This window comes from Trachypithecus francoisi, unplaced genomic scaffold (assembly GCF_009764315.1).
Source record: "Trachypithecus francoisi isolate TF-2019V2 unplaced genomic scaffold, Tfra_2.0 Lachesis_group5, whole genome shotgun sequence".
In the NCBI taxonomy this organism is placed as follows: domain Eukaryota; kingdom Metazoa; phylum Chordata; class Mammalia; order Primates; family Cercopithecidae; genus Trachypithecus; species Trachypithecus francoisi.
This window is the reverse complement of record NW_022681470.1, coordinates 87,881,484-87,909,286: the sequence shown is the minus strand read 5'-3', so window position 1 is coordinate 87,909,286 and position 27,803 is coordinate 87,881,484. Positions and strand designations below refer to the sequence as shown.

The 27,803-nt window shown below is 42.5% G+C and overlaps 1 protein-coding gene across 4 annotated transcripts in view; it reads left to right on the top strand.

Annotated features, from left to right (window-relative positions):
- Positions 1–27,803, top strand: part of SDHC (succinate dehydrogenase complex subunit C) — a 50,617-nt gene that overhangs the window by 3,893 nt on the left and 18,921 nt on the right. For 2 of the 4 annotated variants that reach the window (XM_033195688.1, XM_033195689.1), the window contains exons 2-4: positions 5,010–5,066; positions 10,481–10,582; positions 22,736–22,797. In XM_033195688.1, coding sequence (XP_033051579.1) covers positions 5,010–5,066; positions 10,481–10,582; positions 22,736–22,797 — 221 coding nt within the window. The remainder of the gene's footprint in view (positions 1–5,009; positions 5,067–10,480; positions 10,583–22,735; positions 22,798–27,803) is intronic. The other 2 variants (XM_033195691.1, XM_033195690.1) reach the window with 1 other exon arrangement.

Sequence of the window (27,803 nt, the reverse complement as noted above, 5' to 3'; positions counted from 1 at the left end):
TCCTTAAGCACAAAGGCCCCAAGAGTTACTAACTATCTGGCCAGTACTCATTGTATTTATTGCTGTATGTTAAATGCCTCTAAATATTAAGGTTTAACTCTCAATTTATGAAACTGCTTTTTAAAATAAGCATATTCATTCACAAACCCTTTTTTTTTTTTTTAAAGCTGCTTCTATGTGTCAGACATTATTATAGGTGTTGTGGATCCAAGGCCGGGTACAGTGGCTCATGCTTGTAATCCCAGCACTTTGGGAGGCCAAGGCAGGAGGATCACCTGAGGTCAGGAGTTCGAGACCAGCCTGACCAACATGGAGAAACCTCATCTCTAGTAAATATACAAAAATTTGCCTGGCATGGTTGTGGGTGCCTGTGGGTGCCAGTAATCCCAGCTACTTGGGAGGCTGAGGCAGGAGAATTGCTTGAACCTGGGAGGTGGAGGTTGCAGTGAGCCAAGATTGCGCCATTGTGCTCCAGCCTGGGCTACAAGAGTAAAACTCCATTTCAAAAAAGAAACAAAATTAGCCGGGTTTGCTGGCACATGCCTGTAATCCCAGCTACCCGGGAGGCTGAGGCAGGAGAATCGCTTGAACTCGGGAGGTGGAGGTTGCCGTGAGCTGAGATTGCGCCATTGCACTCCAGCCTGGGCAACAAGACGAAACTCTGTCTCAAAAAAGTAAAAAAAATAAGAAAAGTACTATGGTACTATGGATCCAAAATATTTGAGTCCTATCCTTGAGCTCAAAGTAGCAGGGAGATAAATAGATTAATTATTAAACCACATAAGAAATATTGATAGATATAAACAAGTGTGAGAGCATGGCAGACATAGCAAGTAAGGTTAAAGAAGTGGTGATCTTGCTATCCAGGAATTGGTTTTTTTTTTTTTTTGAGACTGAGTCTCGCTCTGTCACCCAGGGTGGAGTGCAGTGGTGTGATCTTTGCTCACTGCAACCTCTGCCTTCTGGGTTCAAGTGATTCTCCTACCTCAACCACCCAGGTAGCTGGGATTACAGGGGTGTGCCAGTATGCCTGGCTAATTTTTGTATTTTTGGTAGAGATGGGGTTTCACCCTGTTGGCCAGGCTTGTCTCGACCTCCTGACCTCAAGTGACCCACCCACCTTGGCCTCTCATAGTGCTGGGATTACAGGCATGAACTACCACGCTGGCCCTTAGGAATTGAGTTTTGAAGGATGAATTTAACAGGCTCTGAGGGAGGCTCTAGTCAGAGAACAGCATGAGCATGTGGTCGAAAGAAGGTTTGCTGTATCTGGACGTAATGTAATGTTCAGTGTGGCAGAATTACAGTGGATTGAAAGAAATTTGTGGGAGGTTAGGTACAGAGAGTTGGCCACATTGTGAAGTGCGTTGTTTGCCCACAGTTTGGATCTTACATTGTAAGCAGTGGGAAATTGTTAAAGACTTTTAGGCAGAAGAATGATGAAACCATGTTATTTTATTTATTTTTCAGTAAATTAATTCAGTAAATTAGGTATTGAATGATATATAAGAGATCGGTGCGAGGGAGATCAGTTCAGGAGCTCTTGTTACAGTCCTAGTGAGAAATGAAGAGGATATAAACTATAGCAATGGATTGGAATGAATTTTCCTAGCTATTAATGATAGGATTGGGTGATGCCATGCATACATATGGAGGGGTGGTGAAAGAAAATAAATCAAGGATGACTTAGCTTATAGTTTGGTAGTTGTGTGGTAATAATCATTAACCACAACTTTTGTATACAAATTATTATTCATCATGTCATTCACAGTTATATATCTATTTTATTGTTGCTGTTACCTAGACATTTTTGAAACTTTTTGGTATACCATCAGATCAAGTTTAGAAACTCATTATATTACAGTCATATGACTATAATAAGATAAATTATAGTCACATCTTGTTTTGGACTAAAAATGATATTCAGTTTGATCACATAGACTTGGCTTTGAATAACTTTTTTTTCCAGAAATCAAATTTATTTCCAGTAGATGAGTATTTTTGTCACCACTGAGGGTTTTAGAAAGAATGCAATGCAAATTCTTTTTTTTTTTTTGAGAGGGAGTCTCGCTCTGTCGCCCAGGCTGGAGTGCAGTGGCTGGATCTCAGCTCACTGCAAGCTCCGCCTCCTGGGTTCACGCCATTCTCCTGCCTCAGCCTCCCCAGTAGCTGGGACTACAGGCGTCCGCCACCTCGCCCGGCTAGTTTTTTGTATTTTTTAGTGGAGACGGGGTTTCACCATGTTAGCCAGGATGGTCTCGATCTTCTGACCTCTCGGCCTCCCAAAGTGCTGGGATTACAGGCTTGAGCCACCGCGCTCGGCCATGCAATGCAAATTCTAAAGATGTTGGGGGCTGGGCGCGGTGGCTCAAGCCTGTAATCCCAGCACTTTGGGAGGCCGAGACGGGCGGATCATGAGGTCAGGAGATCGAGACCATCCTGCCTAACCCGGTGAAACCCCGTCTCCACTAAAAAATACAAAAAACTAGCCGGGCGAGGTGGCGGGCGCCTGTAGTCCCAGCTACTCGGGAGGCTGAGGCAGGAGAATGGCGTGAACCCGGGAGGCGGAGCTTGCAGTGAGCTGAGATCCGGCCACTGCACTCCAGCCTGGGCGACAGAGCGAGACTCCGTCTCAAAACAAAAAACAAAAAACAAAAAAAAGACGTTGGGGAGACCAGTGATAATATCTTACATATATATGTGGTGTATTGTAGTTTAGACAATGCTTTCCTGTATGTTTTCTTGTGCAGTCCCCTCAGCAACCAATAAGGTATTATCAGTGCCATTTTGTAAATGAAAACGCTGAAACTCAGTGACTCACTCAAGTTATACAACTTATTCTAAGATTTCAGGCTTGATTTTTTACTTTCCAATGTTATTTTTACATTACCATTGCTGCCTCAATCCAGAGAAGAGTTTCAGAAATGATTTGAGCAATGATTACATTCTGGGGAGACATGTTAATGCATTTAGAAGGGGCAGCAATAACTAGAAATTATAAGTTCTGGCCTGTCAATTAAAAATACAGAATTCCTGTTTTCACATGAAAGGGAAGGATAGATAATTACTTTTGTCAGATTTCAAATAAGGTTATGGCATTTGTGCAGCTAGTTTCTGTGAGGGCCTTGTAGAAAGTTTACATTGATATTTGTCTGGGAAACAATAGCGCTAGACAGAGAGGGCACGCCATAGATTCCAACCCACATCTGCAAACTCTTGCTGGGTAGCTGAGTGACTGGGCCTAGCCTGGTGTGAGGAATGCGTGCCCTGCAGCTTCAGAGTCACAATTCAATTGATTAAAAGAGATTTGTTCCCACTTCTTTCTGGGAGCCTTGGGTATACAATGTCTGTATTCACCTCTTGCCTTCAAAGCTGGAAAGAGGCAAGAGCTGAAGAAGGAAGTGTTGGTTAGATTTTTTCCTTCAAGTAGTGGGCCCTTCTAGTGTATAATGTGAAGCATACAGCTTTTGAAAAGTTTGTACATCTAATATCAATGGTGTGAGGGACATCATGAGCTTTTTAAGAAGATCATTAGATCTTTATGAGATCTTGTATCCTAGTGCCTTGCAAGTAGTGGATATGGAATAAACTTTTGTAGAATCAATGTATTTTTAAGTTTTAGTTTCAGAAATTCACTCTATTTACCTTCTTAAATGCTTTTGGAAAGATTTGATATAATGATGTGACTGAAGGGTGTAATGGTTGTGTGTTTTTCATAATACATGGTGAGCATCCCTTTTCTGAAAAGCTTTGGACCAGAAGTATTTAGGATTTCCGAATTTTCTCAGATTTTGGAGTATTTGCATTATACTTACTGGTTGCGTATCACTAAGCTGAAATCCAAAATGCTCCAATGAACATTTCTTTTGAGCATCATGTCAGCACTTAAAACATTTTGGGTTATGGAGGGTTTCAGATTTTGGATTTTCCACAGTAGGGGTGCTCAACCTGTACCATGTAAACTTTGGATCAGTTAAATTCTCCTTAGATAGAATGCTTAGGCACATCTTAGTTTCTGACTTGAAAAGCAGTTCTGGCACTGATGTATACATTTCAAAAATAGCAATTTTTAAGTAGAAAACTTTCATGGGGCCAGTAAAAATTTTTTTATTCCCATTTTTTTGCACATGATTATAATTACATGAAAGACTTTTTGACTTGAAATTCATTCAGGATATATGGAGTTTAATTGATGTTAGTTCCTGAAATGACGTAGCTTAATATTTAGGATGCTCTCTTCACAAACCCCTTGCACTCTTCAACCTTTTTTTTTTTTTTTTTTTGAGACAGTGTCTAGCCCTGTCACCTAGTCTGGAGTGCAGTGGTGTGATCTTGGCTCATTGCAACTTCTGCCTCCCAGGCTCAAGTGATACTCCCACCTCAGCCTCCAGAGTAGCTGGTATTATAGGTGTGCACTACCACACCCAACTAATTTCCATGTTTTTTGTGGAGATGGGGTTTTACCATGTTGTCCAGGCGGTATTGAACACCTAGGCTCAAGTAGTTCACTGGCCTCAGCCTCCCAAAGTGTTGGAATTACAGGCGTGAGCCACTGCACCTGGCCTGACCTTTTAAATTCATCCATTGTAGTAGGTCTCTGCTAAAGCTAAGCTATATGGTTGCAGTTACCAGTGGGCTTATTGTGTTTTTTTTGTTTGTTTGTTTTGTTAACCCTGTCTCTTAGACATCACCTCCTATAAGACCTAGCTTTTAAAAAATCACTTTCTCTATTTCTCTGTTGATCATTACCAACTCTGATTATTCTTATTCTTTTATCTTGCATTATTTGTGTTTGATTAAAACTTTATTTTGCATTTTTAGGTAATATTTCTTATTATTTTCAAGTTAGAGTTGTAGCTTTTCAACTAGAAAATGGTATCAAGGACACTGATACTGTCATTGTTTTTGTCTTATTTTTAATCTATCCCTTCACCCCTAAAAATAGAGAAGTTGATATACTAAAGTTGATCTCTAAATGTGTATTGAGTTTTGATTCTCTTATCTTGCAGACATGTTGGTCGTCATTGCCTCCGAACCCACTTTAGCCCTCAACTCTGTATCAGAAAGTAAGTTTCTAAGTCTGGAAATTATTTTTTTTCCTTAGGGAAGAGCAATAGATTGTTGACTTAGATTTGATGGATATGTACAACAGTGGGCAGTTATAGACAGTTGACTGAAACTTAAGTGATTGTGGTCACTATTTATCATTTGTGTGTATGTGTGTTGTTTGTTTTTGAGACAAGCTCTCACTCTATTGCCCAGGCTAGAGTGCAGTGGTACCATCAGGACTTGCCTTAGCCTCAGCTTCCTGTAGCTGGGACTATAGGTGTGTGGTGTGCCACCATGCCTGGCTAATGTTTTGTATTTTTTGTAGAGACGAGGTTTCACATTTTGCCCAAGCTGGTCTTGAACTCCTGGGCTCAAGCGATCCCCCTGCCTCAGCTGGGATTATAGGCATGAGCCACGCATCTGGACTTTCATGCTATATATTTATTCTCAGCCTGTTGATGTCAACAATTGCCTTTGTGTTATTTTTACAAAACTTTTTATTTTGGAAATATTTTATACTTTCAGAAAAGTTATACGAATAGTAGGATGAAGTTCTATATACCTTTCACCCACATTTGCGAATTGTTAACATTTTATTGTGTTTGCTTATCACGCTTTTTTGTATTTTAGATTATGCCATATGAAACTTTTATTTTTTTAGGTCAAAGCTGGTGAAATATTAATGATTTAGTGTAGTTCAGCCTAATATATATTTAATTATTAGTATTTTCGCTGAATGCTTTAAGGCTAAGTTGTGAATATCATGACCATTTACCTCTAAATATTTCTCCTAAGAACAAATAAATTGTCTTACATAATGCAGTATAATTATATAAGCATAATTATCAAATTCAGGAAATTTAACATTGATGAACTCTTATCTGATATACAGTTGATTTTCAGATTTTTCATTTGTCCCAAATAATATATATATATATATATATATATTTTTTTTTTTTTTTTTTTTTTTGAGACGGAGTCTGCCTCTGTCGCCCAGGCTGGAGTGCGGTGGCCGGATCTCAGCTCACTGCAAGCTCCGCCTCCCAGGTTCACGCCATTCTCCTGCCTCCGCCTCCCAAGTAGCTGGGACTACAGGCGCCCGCCTCGTCGCCCGGCTAGTTTTTTTTGTATTCTTTAGTAGAGATGGGGTTTCACCGTATTAGCCAGGATGGTCTCGATCTCCTGACCTTGTGATCCGCCCGTCTCGGCCTCCCAAAGTGCTGGGATTACAGGCTTGAGCCACCGCGCCCGGCCCAAATAATATATTTTAGAGAAATACAATCAGCTGGGCACGGTGGCTCATGCCTGTAATCCCAACACTTTAGGTGGCCTATGCAGAAGGATTGCTTGAGGCCAGGAGTTCAAGACCAGCCTGGGCAACAGAGAGAGACCTAGTCTCCACAAATAATTAAAAAATAAAAAATTAGCTGAGTGTGGTGGTGTGTGCCTATAGTCTCAGCTATGGGGAGGCTGAGGCAGGAAGATGGCTTGAGTCCAGCAGTTCAAGGCTGCAGTGAGCCATGATCATGCCACTGCACTCCAGCCTGGGCAACAGAGTGAGACCCCATCTCTATTTAAAAAAAAAAAAAAGACTGGATGTGGTGGCTCACACTTGTAATTCCAGCACTTTGGGAGGCTGAGGCAGGAGGATCCCTTGAGCCCAGGAGTTCAAGACCAGCCTAGGCAACATAGGGATACCCTGTCTCAATCAGTCAGTCAATAAGAAACAGCTATCCTCAACCATTTAGTAGGCTGGGCATGGTGGCTCATGCCTGTAATCCTAGCACTTTCGGAGGCTGAGGTGGGCAGATCGCTTGAGCCCAGGAGTTTGAGACCAGCCTGGGCAACACGGTGAAACCCCTTCTCTACAAAAAATACAAAAACCAGCTGGGTGTGGTGGTGTGCGCCTCTAGTTCCAGCTACTTGGGAGACTGAGGTAAGAGGATCACCTGGATGGGGCAGTGCAGAATTGTGCATAGCTTGAGCATAACTGTTTAATAGTTGGGTTCAACCTAGCCCAGTGACAAAACCAAGAAACTATTAAGGTACCGAGCTGAATCTAGTTCTTGATTTTTGAGAACCTGAAAGGGAATCTTGAAAAGCCAGAGGAGAGCAGATGGTAATGTATGAGATAAAACTGTGGCCTTGGAAAAGCATAATCCATTTATGTGAATATTTTTAAAATATGCTTGCCCTGCCACCCAACAAGAAGTTGTGCTTTCATTGCCAGACCTGTGTATTGGGTGGGATTAGAAAGCAGAGTTATCGGCCTGGCACGGTGGCCCACGCCTGTAAACCCAGCACTTTAGGAGGCCAAGGCAGGCAGATCACGAGGTCAAGAGATCGAGACCATCCTGGCCAACATGGTGAAACCCCATCTCGACTGAAAATACAAAAATTAGCTGGGCACGGTGGCACGTGCCTGTAGTCCCAGCTACTCAGGAGGCTGATGCAGGAGGATCGCTTGAATCCAGGAGGTGGAGGTTGCAGTGCGCCAAGATCACGCCACTGCACTCCAGTCTGGCCACAGAGCAAGACCTCATCTCAAAAAAAAAAAAAAAAACAATTATCGTCGGATATGACCTCATCAGATGATTCCGGTTAATGGAATTAAAGTTGGAATAAAAATAAGGTAAGTGGAGGAACATGTTTTCCTAATACTGTGGGTTTATCCAGCCCACCATACTGTTATTGGAAAAGGGGTCTTGACCCAGACCCCAAGAGAGGGCTCTTGGATCTCATGTAGGAAGGAATTCAAGGTGAGTAGCAAAGTGCAGTGAAAGAAGCAAGTTTATTAGAAACTACTCAATTATATAGTAGGGTGTCCTCAGAAAACAACTGGGGGAACATGCTGTCTTTAAGTTTCTTTTTTTCTTCTCTCTCTTTTTTTTTTTTTTTTTGAGACGGAGTCTCACTCTGTCGCCTGAGCTGGAGTGCAGTGGCCGGATCTCAGCTCACTGCAAGCTCCGCCTCCCGGGTTCACGCCATTCTCCTGCCTCAGCCTCCCGAGTAGCTGGGACTACAGGCACCCGCCACCTCGCCCGGCTAGTTTTTTTTGTATTTTTAGTAGAGACGGGGTTTCACCGTGTTAGCCAGGATGGTCTCGATCTCCTGACCTCGTGATCCACCCGTCTCGGCCTCCCAAAGTGCTGGGATTACAGGCTTGAGCCACCGCGCCCGGCCTCTCTCTTTTTTTTTAAAAAAATATATATACACACACATATATATGTATATATTTATAATTTTTTTAGGTCTTTAAGGTTTTATTTTTTTTTAAATTTTTTAATTTTTAATCTTTTTTTTTTTTTTTTTTTTGAGACAGAGTCTTGTTCTGTCGACCAGGCTGGAGTGCAGTGGTGTGATCTGGGCTCACCGCAACCTCCACGGCCTGGATTCAAGTGATTCTCCTGCCTCAGCCTCCTGAGTAGCTGGGATTACAGGTGCACACCACCATGCCCAGCTAATTTTTATATTTTTAATAGAGATGGAGTTTTACCATGTTGGTCAGGCTAATCTCAAACTCCTGACCTTGTGATCTGCCTGCCTTAGTCTCCCAAAGTGCTGGGATTATAGCCATGAGTCACCGCACCTGGCCAATTGTTAAAAATATTTTGAGGTAGGGCCGGGCGCGGTGGCTCAAGCCTGTAATCCCAGCACTTTGGGAGGCCGAGACGGGCGGATCACAAGGTCAGGAGATCGAGACCATCCTGGCTAACACGGGGAAACCCTGTCTCTACTAAAAAAAAAAAATACAAAAAACTAGCCGGGCGAGGTGGCGGGTGCCTGTAGTCCCAGCTACTCCGGAGGCTGAGGCAGGAGAATGGCGTGAACCCGGGAGGCGGAGCTTGCAGTGAGCTGAGATCCGGCCACTGCACTCCAGCCTGGGCGACAGAGGGAGACTCCGTCTCAACAAAAAAAAAAAAAAAAAAAAAAAAAAAAAAAAAATATTTTGAGGTAGAGTCTTGCTCTGGTGCCCAGGGTGGAGCACCATGATGCAATCACAGCTCACTGCAGCCTCTACCTCCCTGGGCTCAGGAGATCGTCCCACCTCAGCCTCCTGAGTAACTGGGACTACAGGCTCAGACCATCATGCTTGGCTAAATTTTCTTTGCATTTTTTGTGGAAACAGGGTTTTGCCATGTTGCCCAGGCTGGTCTCAAACTTCTGGGCTCAAGTCATCTGCCCACCTTAGCCTCCCAAAGTGCTGGGATTATAGGCATGAGCCACCATGTCTGGCCTAAGTTTTCCTTATATAGAGATCTTGTCTATGTAAGGACTAAACTAAGCTGTGCCTACATGCAGGGGACCAGAGAGCATGACAAAATTTATTATTCTATTGATTTAAAGAAAAGTGTCCTTGACATTTTAGTGTGTAAGTACATCAAAGAGTGACTGTAATTATTTTGAAAGCCTATGTTGTTACACGTATTGGGACATCTGAACTTTATGTTGTTGCAGTTTGTCCTTGCAGGTATTACCAAGCTGTTTCCTTAGCTGTAAACATCTTAGAACCATGGGTTGTCACTGGCAAGGAATGTGCTTTGCTAGTTTTAAGATGGAGTTTATTTTATTTGTTTTGTTTTATTTTTATTTTATTTTATTTATTTATTTTTTTGAGACAGAGTCTCGCTCTGTCTCCCAAGCTGGAGTGCAGTGGTGTGATCTCGTCTCACTACAACCTCTGCCTCCCAGGTTCAAGCGATTTTCCTGCCTCACCCTCCTAGGTAGCTGGGATTACAGGCGTGCGCCAACACACCTTGCTAATTTTTTTCTATTTTTAGTAGAGATGGAGTTTCACCATGTTGGCCAAGCTGGTCTTGAACTCCTGACCTCATGATCCACCCACCTCGGCTTCCCAAAGTGCTGGGATTACAGGCTTGAGCCACTGTGCCTGGCCTATTATTTTATTTTATTTTTATTATTATTTTTTGTTTTGTGTTGCTATAACAAGATGGAGTGGATTTTAAAATAGTGTCACTCTGGCTCTTCTAGGCTCGTGCTTCCCTAACAAAACCTTTTCTAAAAAGATATTGCAAAATTTTTTTTTTTTTTTTGCGATGGAGTTTCACTCTTGTTGCCCAGGCTGGGCTGCAATGACGCAATCTTGGCTCACCACAACCTCTGCCTCCTGGGTTCAAGCGATTCTCCTGCCTCAGTCTCCCGAGTAGCTGTGATTATAGGCGCCCACCACCACACCCAGCTAATTTTGTATTTTTAGTAGAGATGAGATTTCTCCATGTTGGTCAGGCTGGTCTCAAACTCGCGACCTCAGGTGATCCACCTGCCTCGGCCCCCCAAAGTGCTGAGATTACTGGTGTGAGCCACCATGCCTCTGGCCAGTGTTGCAAAATATTGACTTAACAGAACATTATGCAAAATACTAAACCAAGCTTACTTTCAGTTCTTTTCAAACTTTCTGGTTTTATTTTAGTGCTGTTCCTTTGGGAACCACGGCCAAAGAAGAGATGGAGCGGTTCTGGAATAAGAATATAGGTTCAAACCGTCCTGTATCTCCCCACATCACTATCTATAGGTAAGGACTCTGGAGCCAGAGAATCTAGAGGTTGTGGGTGAAAGTTCTGAAGGTTGATCTTTGGCCTACCTGATACTTCCCTCACTTTTACTCAACTGAAATACTGCTATGTAGATGAGGTGAACTCTTCAGGGTAGAGGGAGATAACATAAGAATTATCTTACGCCTTTTTAATACGGAGATGACTAAATTCTCTCTTCTATCATTGCAAGGGTAATCTATTTTTCAAAACTACCATTTAGAAAATTCTGGTAAGTCAAAATGTAATTCCCATTAATTAAAAAATTTTTGAAACAATTTCACATTTACATACACGTTGCAGAAATAACATAGAGTTCCCATATACTTTTATATTTAAGGTATATAGTATATATGCTAAGTTATATAGAAGTTGCAACTTTGCAAATTCTTCTTCTTCTTTTTTTTCTGAGACAGAATCTTGCTCTGTTGCCCGGCTGGAGTGTAGTGGCGCGATCTCGGCTCACTGCATCCTCTGCCTCCTGGGTTCAAGTGATTCTCCTGTCTCAGCCTCCCGAGTAGCTGGGGCAACGGGCGCGTACCACTACGGACAGCTAATTTTTGTGTTTTTAGTAGAGATGGGGTTTCACCAGGTTGGCCAGGATGGTATCGAACTCTTGACCTAGTGATCCGCCTGCCTCGGCCTCCCAAAGTGCTGGGATTACAGGTGAGAGCCACCATGCCCAGCCACAACTTCTTAAATTATTCAGACATGCTAACAAGCAGATTCCCAGCTCGTTAACATGTCTGAATGATATAAGAAGTTGCAATGATGATGATATCCAAGTATTATTCCTGTATTCGTTTCTTCTTTTTTTATTTTTTTGAGACAGAGTCTTGCTTGGTCACTTAGGCTGGAGTGCAGTGGTGCGATCTAGGCCCACTGCAACCCCTGCCTCCTGAGTTTATGCAATTCTCGTGCCTCAGCCTCCTGAATAGGTGGGATTACAGACATGAGCCTCCATGCGCGGCTAATTTTTGTCTTTTAGTAGAGATGAGGTTTTGCCATGTTGTCTAGGCTGGTCTCAAACTCCTGGCCACAAGTGATCCACCCACCTCAGCCTCCAAAAGTGCTGGGATTATAGGCATGAGCCACCACGCTCGGTCCCTGTATTTGTTTTCTATTGCTACTATAACAATTTTCACAAACATAGTGACTTAAAATAACACAGATGTACTGTCTTGCCATTCTTTAGGTTAGAAGTATGACATAGGTCTCATTAGGCTAAAATTAAGTTGTTTGCAGGGGCTGCATTCTTTTCCAGAGGCTCCTTGCCTTTTCCAGCTTTTATAGGTCATCCACATTCCTTGGCTTATGGCATTCTTTCTCTATTTTCTTTTTTTTTTTTTTTTTTGAGGCAGAGTCTCGCTCTGTCGCCCAGACTGGAGTGCAGTGGCCAGATCTCAGCTCACTGCAAGCTCCGCCTCCTGGGTTCACGCCATTCTCCTGCCTCAGCCTCCCGAGTAGCTGGGACTACAGGCGCCCGCCACTTCACCCGGCTAGTTTTTGTATTTTTAGTAGAGATGGGGTTTCACCGTGTTAGCCAGGATGGTCTCGATCTCCTGACCTCATGATCCGCCTGTCTCGGCCTCCCAAAGTGCTGGGATTATAGGCTTGAGCCACCGCGCCCGGCCTCTTTCTCTATTTTCAAAGCAAGCCATAGCAGAATCCTTCTCACTTTGTATCACTCTGACTTGTTCTTCCTCCCTTTTCTCCTTTCAAGGACCCTTGTCATTACATTTAGACCTCCCCAAATATTTCAGGACAATGTCTCCGTCTCAAGGTCTTTAATTTAATAATATCTGCAAAGTTCTTTTTGTGATATAATATATTCACAGGTTCTGGGGATTAATACGTTGACATCTCCAGAGGGGAGGGTGCATTATTTTACCTACTGCAGTCTACCCTCTAGCCCTCAAAGTTTATGTCTGTCCCATGACAGAATACATTCACCACATCCCAGTGGCCCCAGAAGTTTCAAACTATTATAGCCTCATCTCAAAGTCTTAAAATTTCATCTAAATCTCCCCATCTGAACTAGGTATGGGTGAGGCTCTGGGTATAATCCCTTTTCAGGAACATTTTTTCTTCATCTGTGAATCTAAAGCAACAAGTTACATACTCCCAAAATACAGAGGTGGGACAGACATAGTATAACAACTGTAGACATTCCTGCTCAAAAAGTGAGAAAATGTGTCCTGAAGTGGCAGGTCAAGAGAAAAAAAAAAAGTGAGAAAATGGAAGGAAAAAAAGAGTCTCTGGTTCTAACCAGTTTGAAATTCAGCCAGGTAAACACCATTTGATTTCAAGGCCTGAGAATAATCCTTTGCGGCTATTGGCTTTGCCCTCTGGGCTTATAGGTCCATCCGCTATCCTTCTTTGTGAAAGGTGGCACATGCTTTTGCAGCTGAGTGATTTTTAACAGCCTCTTTTTTGTCTGTAGAATTTTTGAGGTATGACAGTCTTCTTTTCATCTTCTCTTTGTCACTTTTAGTCTATGCTGGCAGTATTTCTGTTGTTACAACATTCTTGAGAACATTGTGGGGGCCCGGCACGATGGCTCACATCTGTAATCCTAGCACTTTGCGAGGCCAAAGCAGGTGAATTGCCTGAGCTCGGGGATTTGAGACCAGACTGGGCAACATGGTAAAACCCTGTCTCTACTAAGATACAAAAAATTAGCCAGGTGTGGTGGTGCACCTATAGTCCCAGCTACTTGAGAGGCTGAGGCACAAGAATCTCTTGAAACTGGAAGGTGGAGGTTGCAGTGAGCCGAGATTGCGAGACTGTGATGCTGCTGCACTCCAGCCTGGGCTCTGTTTCCAGAAAAAAAAAAAAAGAATCTTGCGGGGTTTCACCATCTCTATAAAACCATGTTGCCCAGGCTGGTCTCCAGTTCCTGGGCTCAAGTGATCTGCCTGCCTTGGCCTCCCATAATGCTGGGATTATAGGTGTGAGCCATTGTGCCAGGCCTTGACAGTGAATATCTTTTTTTTTTTTTTTTTTCTGAGACAGAGTCTCGCACTATCGCCAGGGCTGCAGTGCAATGGCCCAATTTCGACTCACTGTAACTCCCGCCTCCCTGTAACCCCCACCTCTCTGGTTTACGCTATTCTCCTGCCTCAGCCTACCAAGTAGCTGGGATTGCAGGCACACACCACCACACCTGGCTAATTTTTTGTATTTTTCGTAGAGATGGGGTTTCACTGTGTTGGTTAGTGTGGTCTCGAGCTCCTGACCTCGTGATCTGCCCACCTCGGCCTCCCAAAGTGCTGGGATTACAGGCATGTTTGTTGGGAAGGCTGAGAATTTCCCAAATCAATAAGTCCTGTTTTTGTTTGTTTGTTTGTTTGTTTTATTTAAGAGACAGGCTTTCACTCTGTCACCCAGGCTAGAGTGTAGTAGTGGTGTGATCATAGCTCATTGCAACCTTGAACTCCCAGGAGCTCAAGTGATCTTCCTGACTCAGCCTCCTCAGTAGCTGGGACTACAGGTGCATGCCACCACACATGGCTAGTTTTAAATTTTTTGTAAAGACGGGGTCTCAACATATTAGTCAGGCTGATCTTGAACTCATGAGCTCAAGCGATCCTCTTACCTTTTTCTCCCAAAATGCTGGGGTTAACAGCTGCAAGCCACCATGCTCAGCTTGCTTTTTATTTAACAGCAATTCCCTCAGTCTGTTTCTTTCCTTTCACATTTTACTGTAAAGAGCAAAAAGAAATCAGGGTGCCACTTTAGTAAATTCTGCTTTCCACATTATTGTGGGACATAATTCTGCTAAACTTTCTGCCCCTATGTAACAAGGATCCCCTTTCCACAAGTTTTTAATAACATATTCCTAATTTCCTTCTGAGCCTTTACTAGCTGAATTGACATTCATATTTTCCTTTTTGAAATACATTTGTATACCATACGGTTCACACATTGAAAGCATACAGTTTAGTGGCTTTTGTTAAATGCAGAATTGTTCAGCCATCACCACAATTTTAGAATATTTTCTTTTTTTCTTTTTTTTTTTTCGAGATGGAGTCTCGCTCTGTCACCCAGGCTGGAGTACAGTGGCATGATCTTGGCTCACTGTAACATCTGCCTTCTGTATTCAAGTGATTCTCCTGCCTCAGCCTCCCAAGTAGCTGGGATTAGAGATGTGCACCATCATGCCTGACTAATTTTTGTGTTTTTAGTAGAGATGGGAGTTTCACTGTGTTGGCCAGGCTGGTCTCGAACTCCTGACCTCAGGTGATCTGCCTGCCTTGGCCTCTCAAAGTGCTGGGATTATAGGCATGAGCCACCCTGCCCAGCCAATTTTAGAATATTTTCATCACTTCAGAAAGAAACACTACATTTCTTAGCCATCACCACCAATCCTTTGTTCGTCCCAGCTTTAGACAATCAGTTATTTACTTTCCATCTTATAAACTTACCTATTCTGAACGTTTCATTTAAATGTAGTCATACAATATATGGTCCTTTGTGACTGGCATTTTTTACTTAGCATAATGTTTTCAGAGTTCATCCGTATTTTAGCATGTATCAGTACTTCCTTTTTATGGCCGAATAATATTTCATTGTATGTACATACAATGTTTTATTTACCCATTTATAAACTGAATGACATTTGAGCTGTTTCCACTTTTTGGCTATTACAAATAATGCTGCTATGACCATTTATTTGTGTACAAGTTTTTGTGTGCACATATGTTTCATTTCTCTTGAGTATATACCTAAGAGTAGAATTATTGCATCATATGGTAACTCTATGTTTAACTTTTTTTTTTTTTTTAAGACAGAGTCTTGCTCTGTCACGAGGCTGGAGTGCAGTGGCGTAATCTCGGCTCATTGCAACCTTCACCTCCCAAGTTCAAGTGATTTTCCTGCCTCAGCCCCTGAGTAGCTGGGACTATAGGCATGCACCACCACGCCCAACTAATTTTTTTTTTTTTTTTTTGAGATGGAGTTTCACTCTGTCACCCAGGCTGGAGTGCAGTGGCCGGATCTCAGCTCACTGCAAGCTCTGCCTCCCGGGTTCACGCCATTCTCCTGCCTCAGCCTCCCGAGTAGCTGGGACTACAGGCGCCCGCCACGTCGCCCGGCTAGTTTTTTTTGTATTTTTAGTAGAGACAGGGTTTCACCATGTTAGCCAGGATGGTCTCGATCTCCTGACCTCGTGATCCGCCCATCTCGGCCTCCCAAAGTGCTGGGATTACAGGCTTGAGCCACCGCGCCCGGCCTAATTTTTGTATTTTTAGTAGAGACAGGGTTTCACCATGTTGGTCAGGATGGTCTCGATCTCTTGACCTTGTGATTCACCTGCCTCAGCCTCCCAAAGTGCTGGGATTACAGGCGTGAGCCATGGCGTCCAGCCTATATTTAACATTTTGAGGGACTGCCAGACTGTTTTCCATAGTGGCTGCACTAGCAGTGTATGAGGGTTCCAGTTTCTCCACATCCTCACCAGCACAACTGGTAAAATCCATATTTCTGCTAAAATCTCTTCAGGGCAGTCTGGGCTTTTTAAAAATCATGGTCCTAAAAATTCTTTTAGTCCCTTCCCACTGCCCAATTTCAAAGGCACTTCCACATTTTTGGGTATTCGTTAGAGCTGCACTCCTCTTCTAGTCACCACAATCTATACTGATTTTCTATTTGCTGCCATAACAAATTACTGCAAATTTAGTGACTTATTACCTTGTAGTTCTGTGGGTCAGACGTCTGACAAGATCTCCCTGGGCTAAAATCAAGGTGTTGGCAGGGTTCTGTTTCCTTCTGGGGTCTCTAGGGAAGAATCAGTGGCCTTGCCTTTGCTAGCTTCTAGAGGCTTTCTGAATTCCTTGGCTTCTGCCTTCCTTCCTCAATGTTCAGAACCAGCAATGCTGCATTGAGTTCTCCAGTCACATCATGTTGACCCTGCTTCCATCATCTCATTTCTTCTTTGATGCCTTTCTTCTGTGAGCTTCTTCTGCTTTTCTCTTTTCTCTTTTCTCTCCTCTGCTGTTAAAGACGTTTATGATTACACTGGGCCTGTCCTAATAATCTAGGATAGTCTATGTTGTTTTGTTTTTGAGACAGGGTCTCGCTGTGTTGCCCAGGCTGAAATGCACAAGTTTTCTACAAGTTTTTAATAAAACTTGTGGAGCATGATCATGGCTCACTGCAGCCTTGACCTCCCAGGCTTAAGTGATCCTCCCAGCTCAGCCTCCCAAGTACCTGGGATTATAGGCATGCACCACCATGCCTGACTAATTTTAAAATATTTTCTAGAAATGGAGTTTGGCCATGTTGCTCAGGCTGGCTTTGAACTCCTGGGCTCAAGCTGTCCTCGCACTTTGGTCTCCCAAAGTTCTGGGATTACAGGTGTGAGCCACCACACACAGCCTAGTCTGCTTATCTTAAGGTTGTCTTATTGGGACCTTAGTTTCATCTACAACCTTAATTCCCCTTTGCCATAAAAGGTAACATATTCATAGGTTCTAGAGATTAGAGCGTGGACATCTTTAAAGAGGCCATTATTCTGCCTATTACAACTTCTTAATACTTGGGTATGCATTGCAAGACAGTCTCCAAAGTACAACCATCACAGTGTTACTATCTAAACCTTAGTTCCCATTCAGATTTTGCCACTTGTCCCATTAATGTCCTTTATAGGCCTGAGATTGAACCTAGAATTATATATTACATTTAGTTGTCATGTTTCTTTTTCCTACAGTATGGGAGAGATTTTTAGTCTTTCCTTATTTGTTATGACCTGGACATTTTTAGAATGTTCCTTAATTTGGGTTTGTTTGGTGTTTCACGATTTATACATTTTTGGCAAGAATACCCTTGCAGTAATACTATACTTCTGTCAGTACACTGTATCAGGAGGCATGTGCTGCTGCTGATTTAACCCATTACTGGTGATGTTAACTTTTGTCACTGTTTAAGATGTGTCTGCTAGATTTCTCCTGTAAAGTTACTGAATAAGGATGTTTTGTTTATTAATACATATTTTGGTGGGAGATACTTTGAAACCTAAATATTCTTTCTCATGAGATACTTACTCACCAGTATCTGTTGGAGGTACTTGCCTAAATCATTTATTACTGTGATAGTTGCCAAATGTAATGTTACTGATTTTATATATTATAATAATATTTTCTAGATTTATTTGTTACGATAGGGTAAAGCTTGCTTTCTTTATCAGTATGGACTCAAGGATAACATGGATCAAGCATTAATTTCTCCAAAGGATTATACTTCGTTATGGTTTATTTTGGTGTTCAAATTGTCCCAGACCTGGCCAATAGGAGTTCTTCAAAATGACTCCTGGGAAATCAGTGTCTGGGTGCTAGGTGTGCTCATTGCTACTAGGATGTCATTGCTTCTAGGCCCTTTCTGTGGATACAGATAGCATATATGTGTATGCAGTCTCTGTCACACACATACCACATGTGTGTATGTATAAGTAGATACATACATCATACATACATATATACATATATACATACATCTCTGTTTATCTCATCTTCAAAAGTGGCATTGATAGCAGTTTTTGCTGATGTCTTTGAAGATAAGTCCCTGTAAATCTGCTTTTTGTTTTTTTAGGCTAACCCAGCAAAGCATCTTGAGCTCTGCTACTCTCTTGGGTTCCTGCCAGTGAGTCTGGCCATTTTTTAACCACCTCCACAAATACCATAACCCTTCAGTTTTTTTCCAAGCCAGATTCCAGGAATAATCCTGTTTGTAGAAACTGGACTTGCCACTAAAACAGAAGGAGGCTAATAAGTGATCTCATTTCTTGCTGCTCAATTGTGAAACTTTCTTTTTTAAGAGATAAAAGTTTTAGGAAGGCCTGACGCAGTGGCTCAATGCCTGTAATCCCAGCACTTTGAGAAGCCAAGGTGGGCGGATCACAAAGTCAAGAGATCAAGGCCATTCTGATCTCAGGTGAAACCCTGTCTCTACTAAAAATACAAAAATTAGCTGGCAGTGGTGGCTCATGCTTGTATTCCCAGCTACTCGGGAGGCTGAGGCAGGAGAATTGCTTGAACCCCGGAGGTGGAGTTTGTAGTGAGCTGAGATCGCGCCACTACACTCTAGTCTGGTGACAGAGCAAGGCTCTGTTTCAAAAAAAAAAAAAGTTTTGGGAAAGAATTATAATGAAAAAGACAAAAGAGCATCACAAATTATTCTGAATCTGTATTTAAAGCCCTGGCCTTTTTTCACAGGTCATATAAAGAATGGTTGTAGGTTGGTGAGGTGAGTCTTTCACTACCTTATTTGCTTTTCTGGTTATGTAACTCCAGACATACTTGGGGGAAAAATAGCAGCAGGGAACACAGGGCTATATCCAGATTGGCATGTCAGGGAAAGATACCTGAGATACTTGAAGTCATATTTTCTATTACCCATTTTTTGGGTTTTTTGAAAGAGGCCTGGAAGTAAACAGTTAGTGATGTTAAACATCTTTTCATGTACTTATTGGCCATTGGCAGTCTTGGCTGTTGGAGAAATGTTTTTACTTTCTGGAGGTATTTTTTATTTTTTATTTTGCTTTTGAGACAGAGTCTCCCTCTGTTACTCAGGCTGGAGTGCAGTGGCGTGATCACGGCTCGCTGCAGCCTCGACCTCCCAAGCTCAGACAGTCCTCCCTCCTCAGCCCCGCAAGTGGCTGAGACTATAGATGCATGCCACCACGCCCGGCTAATGTTTGTATTTTTTGTAGAAATGTTTTTTTTTGTTTTGTTTTTGTCATCTTGCCCAGGTCTCAAACTCCTGAGCTCAGGCATTCTGCCCACCTCAGCCCCCCAAAGTGCTAGGATTATAGGCATGAGCCACTGTGCCTGGCCACATCTTGATTTTCTATACTAGACTCTTACCTAATGTTCAAACAGGGACTAGTGAAGAAGACCTGTCTTTGCTCCATGATGCCTGAGGCCTCAGCTGGAAAACACAAAGACTAGGGCCTGAATTAATCTGAAGATCCAGTCACTCAAATGTCTTGGGTTGATTCTGGCTGTTGGATGGGGCCCTTATTTTCTCTCCACATAGGTCTTTTCACATATCTGTGTAGGCTGCTTTGGATTTCCACATAGCATGAGGAAGGAAGGAGAATTTGTAAGTCGTGCAGCATCACTTTTGCCGCATTCTACTTTTGAGGCAGTCGGTCATCAAGTCCTGCCCAGGTTCAAGGGTAGAGGCTAAATACTTGCTTGATGAGAAATGACAAGATTCTGGAAGATCATGGAGGACTGGAAATAATGTTGTGGTTATTTTTAGAAAACAAAATATTTTAGCTTGTCATTACTGGGCTAGCCAGGCTATGATTTTAACCGTTTTTGAAAATTAGGGTAACATTTGAATTCAGCAATTTCATATTATATGACTCCCATTTTCTATATCAGTATTTCTGAAACATTTCCAGAACAGTGCATGTTTCTTCTATTAGCTCTTTCAGTCATGGGATTTGATTCATCTGGTACCAGAGCCCCAAGTGTGTTTGGAATCTTCTAATTTCCTCACCTCTTTAGGGTTTCAAGTCTTTCAAATTAATATTTGTTCTGTCTTTTTCATGCTGATAATCATTCTCTTTGACAAATAAAATAGTTGTGCAATCTGTTCACACTCTGCCATCAATTAGCATAAAATTGTTCATCCCAGTTAGGAGGCTTTCTGTGTCAGAACACAATTTTAAAAGCTTTTTTTTTGTTGTCCTTGAAATTTTTGCAAGCCTCAGCTCACTCTGGGTTTCGGTCTCCTGATTCTTCTTACCAAATTATGCCGTCGCTCTCTGTCCTTGGGTGTGTGGCTATTCTTCCACCTTTTATATTTCTCTTGTTAAATCTGAGTTGATCAGAGTGGTATCTAGCTAGTATTAATATTTTTAATTTATTTGGAAATACTCCTTTCTTACTGTGACCATTTTCATTATGTAGGCAGAATTTTCTTTTGAGATCTTTTTAACCTCATTATTTCTCTTTAAAGTGTTGAAGATATGGTTTGATTATGCTTAGTATTCTTTGTCTAAGCTAACATTCCAAAGTGAGTGTTAGCTTTCTTCAGAGATTCTTGTTCTTTCCATTTTACCCACCAGTTCTCTCTTGAGCATGAGAACTAGGTCTAGAATAACAATGTTGGTTGTCCTTCAATGGAAAGTTGATGATTCATAATTTAAAAAGGGGTTTGATGACAAAAAGTATTTCAGAACTACTGTGGATTAAGAACTATATACTAAATCTAGAAGATTGGATATAAAAATTTGGGATAGGTAATGTATTAGGAAATAAGTGGTATGTTCAGTTTGGATATTTTGGGGCATATAATAAGGGAAGATTCAAGGATGACCATGTATTATATGAAACTGTGGATAAATGAAACTCTGGTTTTCTTCCATCAGTGTTATACCTGGAGAAACAGGGACCCAGTTGGTATTACAGTGATTACTTTTTTTTTTTTTTTTTTTGAGATGGAGTCGTGCTCTGTCGCCCAGACTGGAGTGCAGTGGCATGATCTCCGTTTATGCCAAACTCCGCCTCCTGGATTCAAGCAATTCTCTGCTTCAGCCTCCCGAGTAGCTGGGATTACAAGGATGCACCACCACGCCTGGCTAATTTTTGTATTTTTAGTAGAGGCGGGGTTTCACCATGTTGGCCAGGCTGGTCTCGAACACCTGACCTCACGAACTGCCCACCTTGGCCTCTCAAAGTGCTGGGATTACAGGTGTGAGCCACCACGCCCGGCCTATAGTGATTACTTTCTAATTGTACCAACTGTATTTATTTATTTGCAGGCAAGGTCTCTGTCTCTCTCTCCCCACACCGGGCTGGAGTACAGTGGCACAGTCATAGCTCACTGCAGCCTGGAGCTCCTGGCCTCAAGTGACCCTCTCACTTCAGTCTCACAAGTAGCTGGGACCATAGGCCTCTGCCACCACACCCAGCTAATTTTTTTTTTTTTTTTTGGCTCGTTATGTTGCCTAGGTTGGTCTTAAACTCCTGAACTCAATGCCCCCCGCCGCCTTGGCCTCCCAAAGTACTAGGATTACAGGTATGAGCCACCACGCTACCTCCAACTTTAATGAGTGTCTTTGACTCATGTTTCTCCTTGGGAAAGGAGTTTTGAGTTATAATCATTTTTTTTTCTTAGCCCTATCAGTGATGCAGTCTGGTAAAGGTAGGGATCCTTCTCCGTAAATCTGTTTTCTTCTTTCTTTAATTTTTTTTTTTTAACCTAATCCTGAGACAGGGTTTTGTTTTTTTTTTTTTTTTTTTTTTTTTGAGATGGAGTTTCACTCTTGTTGCCCAGGCTGGAGTGCAATGGCACGATCTCGGCTCACCGCAACCTCTGCCTCCTGGGTTCAAGCGATTTTCCTGCCTCAGCCTCTCGAGTAGCTGAGATTACAGGCATGCATCACCACACCCAGCTAATTTTGTACTTTCAGTAGAGATGGGGTTTCTCCATGTTCGTCAGGCTAATTGCGAACTCCAGACCTCAGGTGATCCACTCGCCTCAGCCTCCCAAAGCGCTGGGATTATAGGCGTAAGCCACCGTGCCTGGCCCAGATTTGCATTTTTAAAGTAAAAAGTGGAAACATGGCTGGGCACAGTGGCTCACACCTGTAATTCCAGTACTTTGGGAGGCTGAGGCAGGCAGATCACAAGGTCCGGAGTTCAAGACCAGCCTGGCTAAGATGGTGAAACCTCTTTACTAAAAATATAAAAATTAGGCGGACCTGGTGGCAGGTGCCTATAATCCCAGCTACTCAGGAGACTGAGGCAGGAGAATCTCTTGAACCCGGGAGGCAGAGGTTGCAGTGAGCTGAGATCGTGGCACAGCTCTCTAGCCTGGGCGACAGAGCAAGACTTCGTTCCCAGGGTAAAAAAAAATGACAGGAATGCAAAAGTGGTTTTTTTTTTTTTTTAAAAGAAAATATTACCTATTCAGGAGAATCGCTTGAACCTGGGAGGCGGAGGTTGCAGTGAGCTGAGATCATGCCGCTCGCTGTCAGCCTGGGCAACAGAGTGAGAATCTATCTCCAGAAAAAAAAAAAAAAGTGCCTGTTTCAGATTTAGTTTATATTTTTGCCAAGATAGACTCTCTACTATGGTGCTATCTTTTCCTTTTTAAAATTGTCGTTGTGTGTTTCTTTACAGTTGGTCTCTTCCCATGGCGATGTCCATCTGCCACCGTGGCACTGGTATTGCTTTGAGTGCAGGTATGTATATATGTTTTTACACACATACATGTGCTTCTTTGAAAAACTTGGCTGTTTCACTGGCCCTAGTCTCTGCCTCCTTTGAAACTCAGCACTTGATTTAGAGGAAACAATACATCTCTTCTAAGTTTGTTGTTCCTTCATCCCTTTAACAATTAATTATGAGTTTACACTGTGCTCAGAGTCTTTTCTTTTTTTTGTTTTTGAGACAGTCTCGCTCTGTTGCCCAGGCTAGAGTGCAGTGGCACGATCTCAGCTCACTGCAACCTCCGCCTCCTGGGTTCAAGCAGTTCTCCTGCCTCAGCCTCCCAAGTAGCTGAGATTACAGGCACGTGCTACCACGCCTGGCTAATATTTTGTATTTTTAGTGGAGATGGGGTTTCACCGTGTTAGCCAGGATGGTCTTGATCTGACCTCATGATCCGCCCACCTCAGCCTTCCAAAGTGCTGGGATTACAGACATGAGCCACTGCTCCTGGCCCAGATTAGTTTCTTAGCAAATTTTTAAACCATTCCCTAGCACTTCCTGATATCGTATTTATTGAAATTATAGAGAGCAGAGAAATGTAATAGAGATGGGCTGGCTGACTGATCATTGATGGAACACAGTCCAAGATAAGTCATCAACCTTATTTTTCCAGAAGGTCAGTTTTAGCACCCATTCTTATCACCTAGACTTGCTCAGTCCCCCAAAGACTAGCTCACTAGCCAGTCTCACAAAATCTTGATTTACAGATCAGAATGTCTGTTCATTCATTTATATAATATGAACTGCAGCTACAGAGTGAATTGTTTACTGATCTTAGATAATTAGTACATCCTTTTTAGGTAGGAAGGTTTATTATGTGGAGTGCCAATTATAATCAGTTTTCTGGGATCTGGTGTATCTTTTCACAGTAGGGTCAGCTAGATTTAAAAATTATGTCTGGCTGGTGCTGGAGAAATAGACATTTTTGCTTTTTTATTTTTATGTATTTATTTTATCACAAGAATATGCATGTAACATATTTTTACTTTCTTAGCTTTCCTTTATTTAGCCTTATAGCATACTTTGCTCTCCTACCCCCACCAAAAACAGAAACAAAAACTAGATTATGTTCCCTAGATACACACTCTCAAAGCATTCTAGTTTTTCTTTCATAATCATGATTGTCATTTACTTGTTCATTGTTGTCTTTCCTTACTGGATTGTCTGTTCCCTAAGAGCTTAGACTGCATCTGTTTGTATTTTTAATCATCTAGTATGGTACCTAGAATGCAGTAGATAATTTAGTAAATATTTGGTGACTACAAAATGAATACCACTCTCTTTTTTGTTAATGTGTTCTAATATTTGTGTCCTAAATTTCTATTCCGTTTATAATCATACTTTTTGGCTGTAGAAGTATCTTATTTTGGTCCCCTGCATACTGACTATACTAACTACCTAACTAGTATTGTATTTCAACTGGCATTTCTGTGCGATGCTATTCAGTTCAGTGGGAGCAAGAAGAGGTTATTGGACATTAGAGTGCTGCATAGGTAAATCTGAGTTTGTTCTCTGTTAGTCTCCTTGAGACCTTGGGGGAACTTGTGTTCTCTCCCAGCAAAGGTGATCTAGCCCTTATATATCCACAGGGAGAACAGATGCAAACTAGGAATAGTGGAGTGCTTTCTAAAAGAAATACTCCAGTGAACTGTTAGCACATATTCAACAAGACTTCTGTTCCAAGTTGATAGTCCTAGGACCTTTGCTGGCAAAGGAAAATGAGCTTATGACTTAGAACAGTGTGTAAATCCCTGCTGTGTGTACAAACTCTTCTCTCCTGTGGATAGTTCCCTGTATGTCTGTTTTTTTGTTTTTTTTGAGACGGAGTTTCACTCTTGTTGCCCAGGCTGGAGTGCAATGGCACAGTCTTGGCTCACTGCAGCCTCATGAGACCAGCCTCCCGGGTTCAAGCTATTCTTCTGCCTCAACCTCTCAAGTAGCTGGGATTATAGGCACCCACCACCATGCCCGGCTAATTTTTGTATTTTTGGTAGAGATGGGGTTTCTGAACTCCTGACCTCAGGTAATCCGCCCACCTCGGCCTCGCAAAGTGCTGGGATTACAGGCGTGAGCCACTGTGCCTGGCCCCTTAGTATGTCTTTAACCTCATCCTAGGGAATAAGAGGAAATATCTTGCCTAGAATCGGTATGAAATTATATACCTGAGAGACAGAAGCCCCACTGTTTTACCTTATGTAAAGCTCTGTCTGAGCCCCTCCATCTCGTCTCTTTTGGGACTTTAGCCTGGGAGCAATGCCTAAGTTTTATTCATCACATGAGGCATCATTACAGTCTTGCCAGGAGATGGCCCGTTTGTACAGACTAGAGCAGATGGCGGCCTTCAGGTCCCAGCGTGTAAGTGTGCTCTTGCTCCAGAAATTTGGTGCCAAATAGAGCTGTTGAGGTAGGAAAGGGAGTTTCTCTTGACTTTTGCTTTGTCAAAGCAGTGGTGGCATTGGAAAAGTGCTCTTGTTTCTGTCTTCTGAGACCCTGCAGGATCTCTCCTAGGCTTCTGTAGACTATGTTTTTAACTGACGTGGTCATCAGTAGGGCTAGTGGCTCTAGTGTAGGGATCCTGTATTTAAGGAGCTGCTGATGAGACATTGGCAGGAATTATCTGAATCTAAGCCTCTGCTATTTGCAATCTCATATGTGTGTGTGTGTGTGTGTGTGTATATTTATATATGTCTGTACATACATATATATAGACATATATATGTAGTTTTGTTGATAAGGATAGAGACTCCTATCTAAGATCTGATGGCATCATGTCTGTTCTTTTTCATTCTTTTGGTTGGTACAGGGATGATGGAATTGAGGTATAAGGATGATTTGTGTTGTTAGGAATCCATATGTAGCTCCTGGTTTTTAACCTGCTGGCACTGAGCTGGTGGGGATAATAGGGTAAATCTCAAGATTAGGCTATTCTAACTGTAGATTCATAATTACTTTTATTTCTACTTACTTAGAATAAGAAATTTTTAGATTGATTAAGGAATTTCTAGATGGATGCTTTCTACTCAGTTTGGTGATATTGATGAACAGATTTAATCCTAAAAATCACTGAAAGAACAGGAGCAGTTTATTTATTAGGCTGTAGTTTCCCTTATTATCTCAATATATGTGTCACCACTAAATGAAAAAAACGATATTGACTTTTTTATTCACTATAATGATAAAAAATATATTCATTTGGGCCGGGCACGGTGGCTTACGCCTGTAATCCCAGCACTTTGGGAGGCCGAGGCAGGCAGATCACGAGGTCAGGAGATCGAGACCATCCTGGTTAACATGGTGAAACCCCGTCTCTATAAAAATACAAAAAATTGGCCGGGCACGGTGGTTCAAGCCTGTAATCCCAGCACTTTGGGAGGCCGAGGCGGGTGGATCACGAGGTCAGGAGATTGAGACCATCCTGGCTAACACGGTGAAACCCCGTCTCTACTAAAAAATGCAAAAAAACTAGCCGGGCGAGGTGGCGGGCGCCTGTAGTCCCAGCTACTCGGGAGGCTGAGGCCGGAGAATGGCGTAAACCCGGGAGGCGGAGCTTGTAGTGAGCCAAGATCCGGCCACCGCACTCCAGCCTGGGCAACAGAGCGAGACTCCGTCTCAAAAAAAAAAAAAAAAAAAAAAAGTTAGCCAGGCATGGTGGCGGGCGCCTGTAGTCCCAGCTACTCGGGAGGCTGAGGCAGGAGAATGGCGTGAACCCAGGAGGTGGAGCTTGCAGTGAGCCGAGATCGTGCCACTGCACTCCAGCCTGGGCGACGAGTGAGACTCCGTCTCAAAAAAAAAAAAGAAAAAAAAAATATATACATACATTTGTATTGGCTAGAATTGAATATTTTTCACAACTGAAGAATTATTTGGGCAGGGTGCAGTGGTTCACACCTGTAATCCGAGCACTTTGGGAGGCTGAGGCAGGAGGATTGCTTGAGCCCAGGAGTTGGAGACCATCCTGGGCAACCTATCAAGACCCAGCACTTCGGGAGGCCGAGGTGGGCAGATCACGAGGTCAGGAGATCGAGACCATCCTGGCTAACACAGTGAAACTCCGTCTGTACTAAAAAAACACACAAAAAATTAGCCGGACCTGGCGGCGGGCACCTGTAGTCCCACCTACTTGGGAGGCTGAGTCAGGAGAATGGGGTGAACCCGGGAGGCGGAGCTTGCAGTGAGCTGAGATTGTGCCACCGCACTCCAGCCTGGGTGACAGAGTGAGACTCCATCTCAAAAAAAAAATTAAAAAAAAAATTAAAACATTAGCCCGGAGTGGTGGCATGCATCTATAGTCTCAGCTACTAGGGAGGCTGATGTAGGGAGGATTGCCCAGGAATTCAAGGCTGCAGTGAGCTATAACTGTGCCACTGCACTCCAGCCTGATGACAGCAAGACCCTATCTCAAAAAAAAAAGAAAAAAGTTGTATTTTTTCTGTCTTTACCCCTTTGAATGGTGGCCTTGCATTCATCAGCATATGTCCTGTTTTTCCCAAACTTTCTCTCCTAATTCCATGATAGAATATAGTAGCTGTTTTCTATAGAGTAGTAGTTATACTGTTTTCTTCAAATGCTGAAGTTCCCTCCATCAAAATCACAAAGGAACAGGTTTTTGCCAGGTGCATGACTTAAGCAAATTACCTAATTCTCTAAACCTCAGCTTATTCCTTATAAAATAGGCATATTAATAATGCCTATCTCAGAATTCTTGGGATTTCAAGAAACTTTATGCTCTTGGTGTTGCTTTATGGAAACAAGGATGAGAAACATGATACATTTAATAGCAACTGTCTCTTAGAAGATAGCGTGCCCCGGACCGAATGGCAAGAGAAATTGGATCATTTGGTCTGAAATGAAGTCAGTTCCGGCAACTGTGATCTTTGCATTCTTGTGGCCTTCGTCCCATCCATTTTTCACACAACAAAAAGAAAAATCTTTTGAAAATAAATGGAATCATGTCACTTCCTTTCTTAGACTCTCCCAA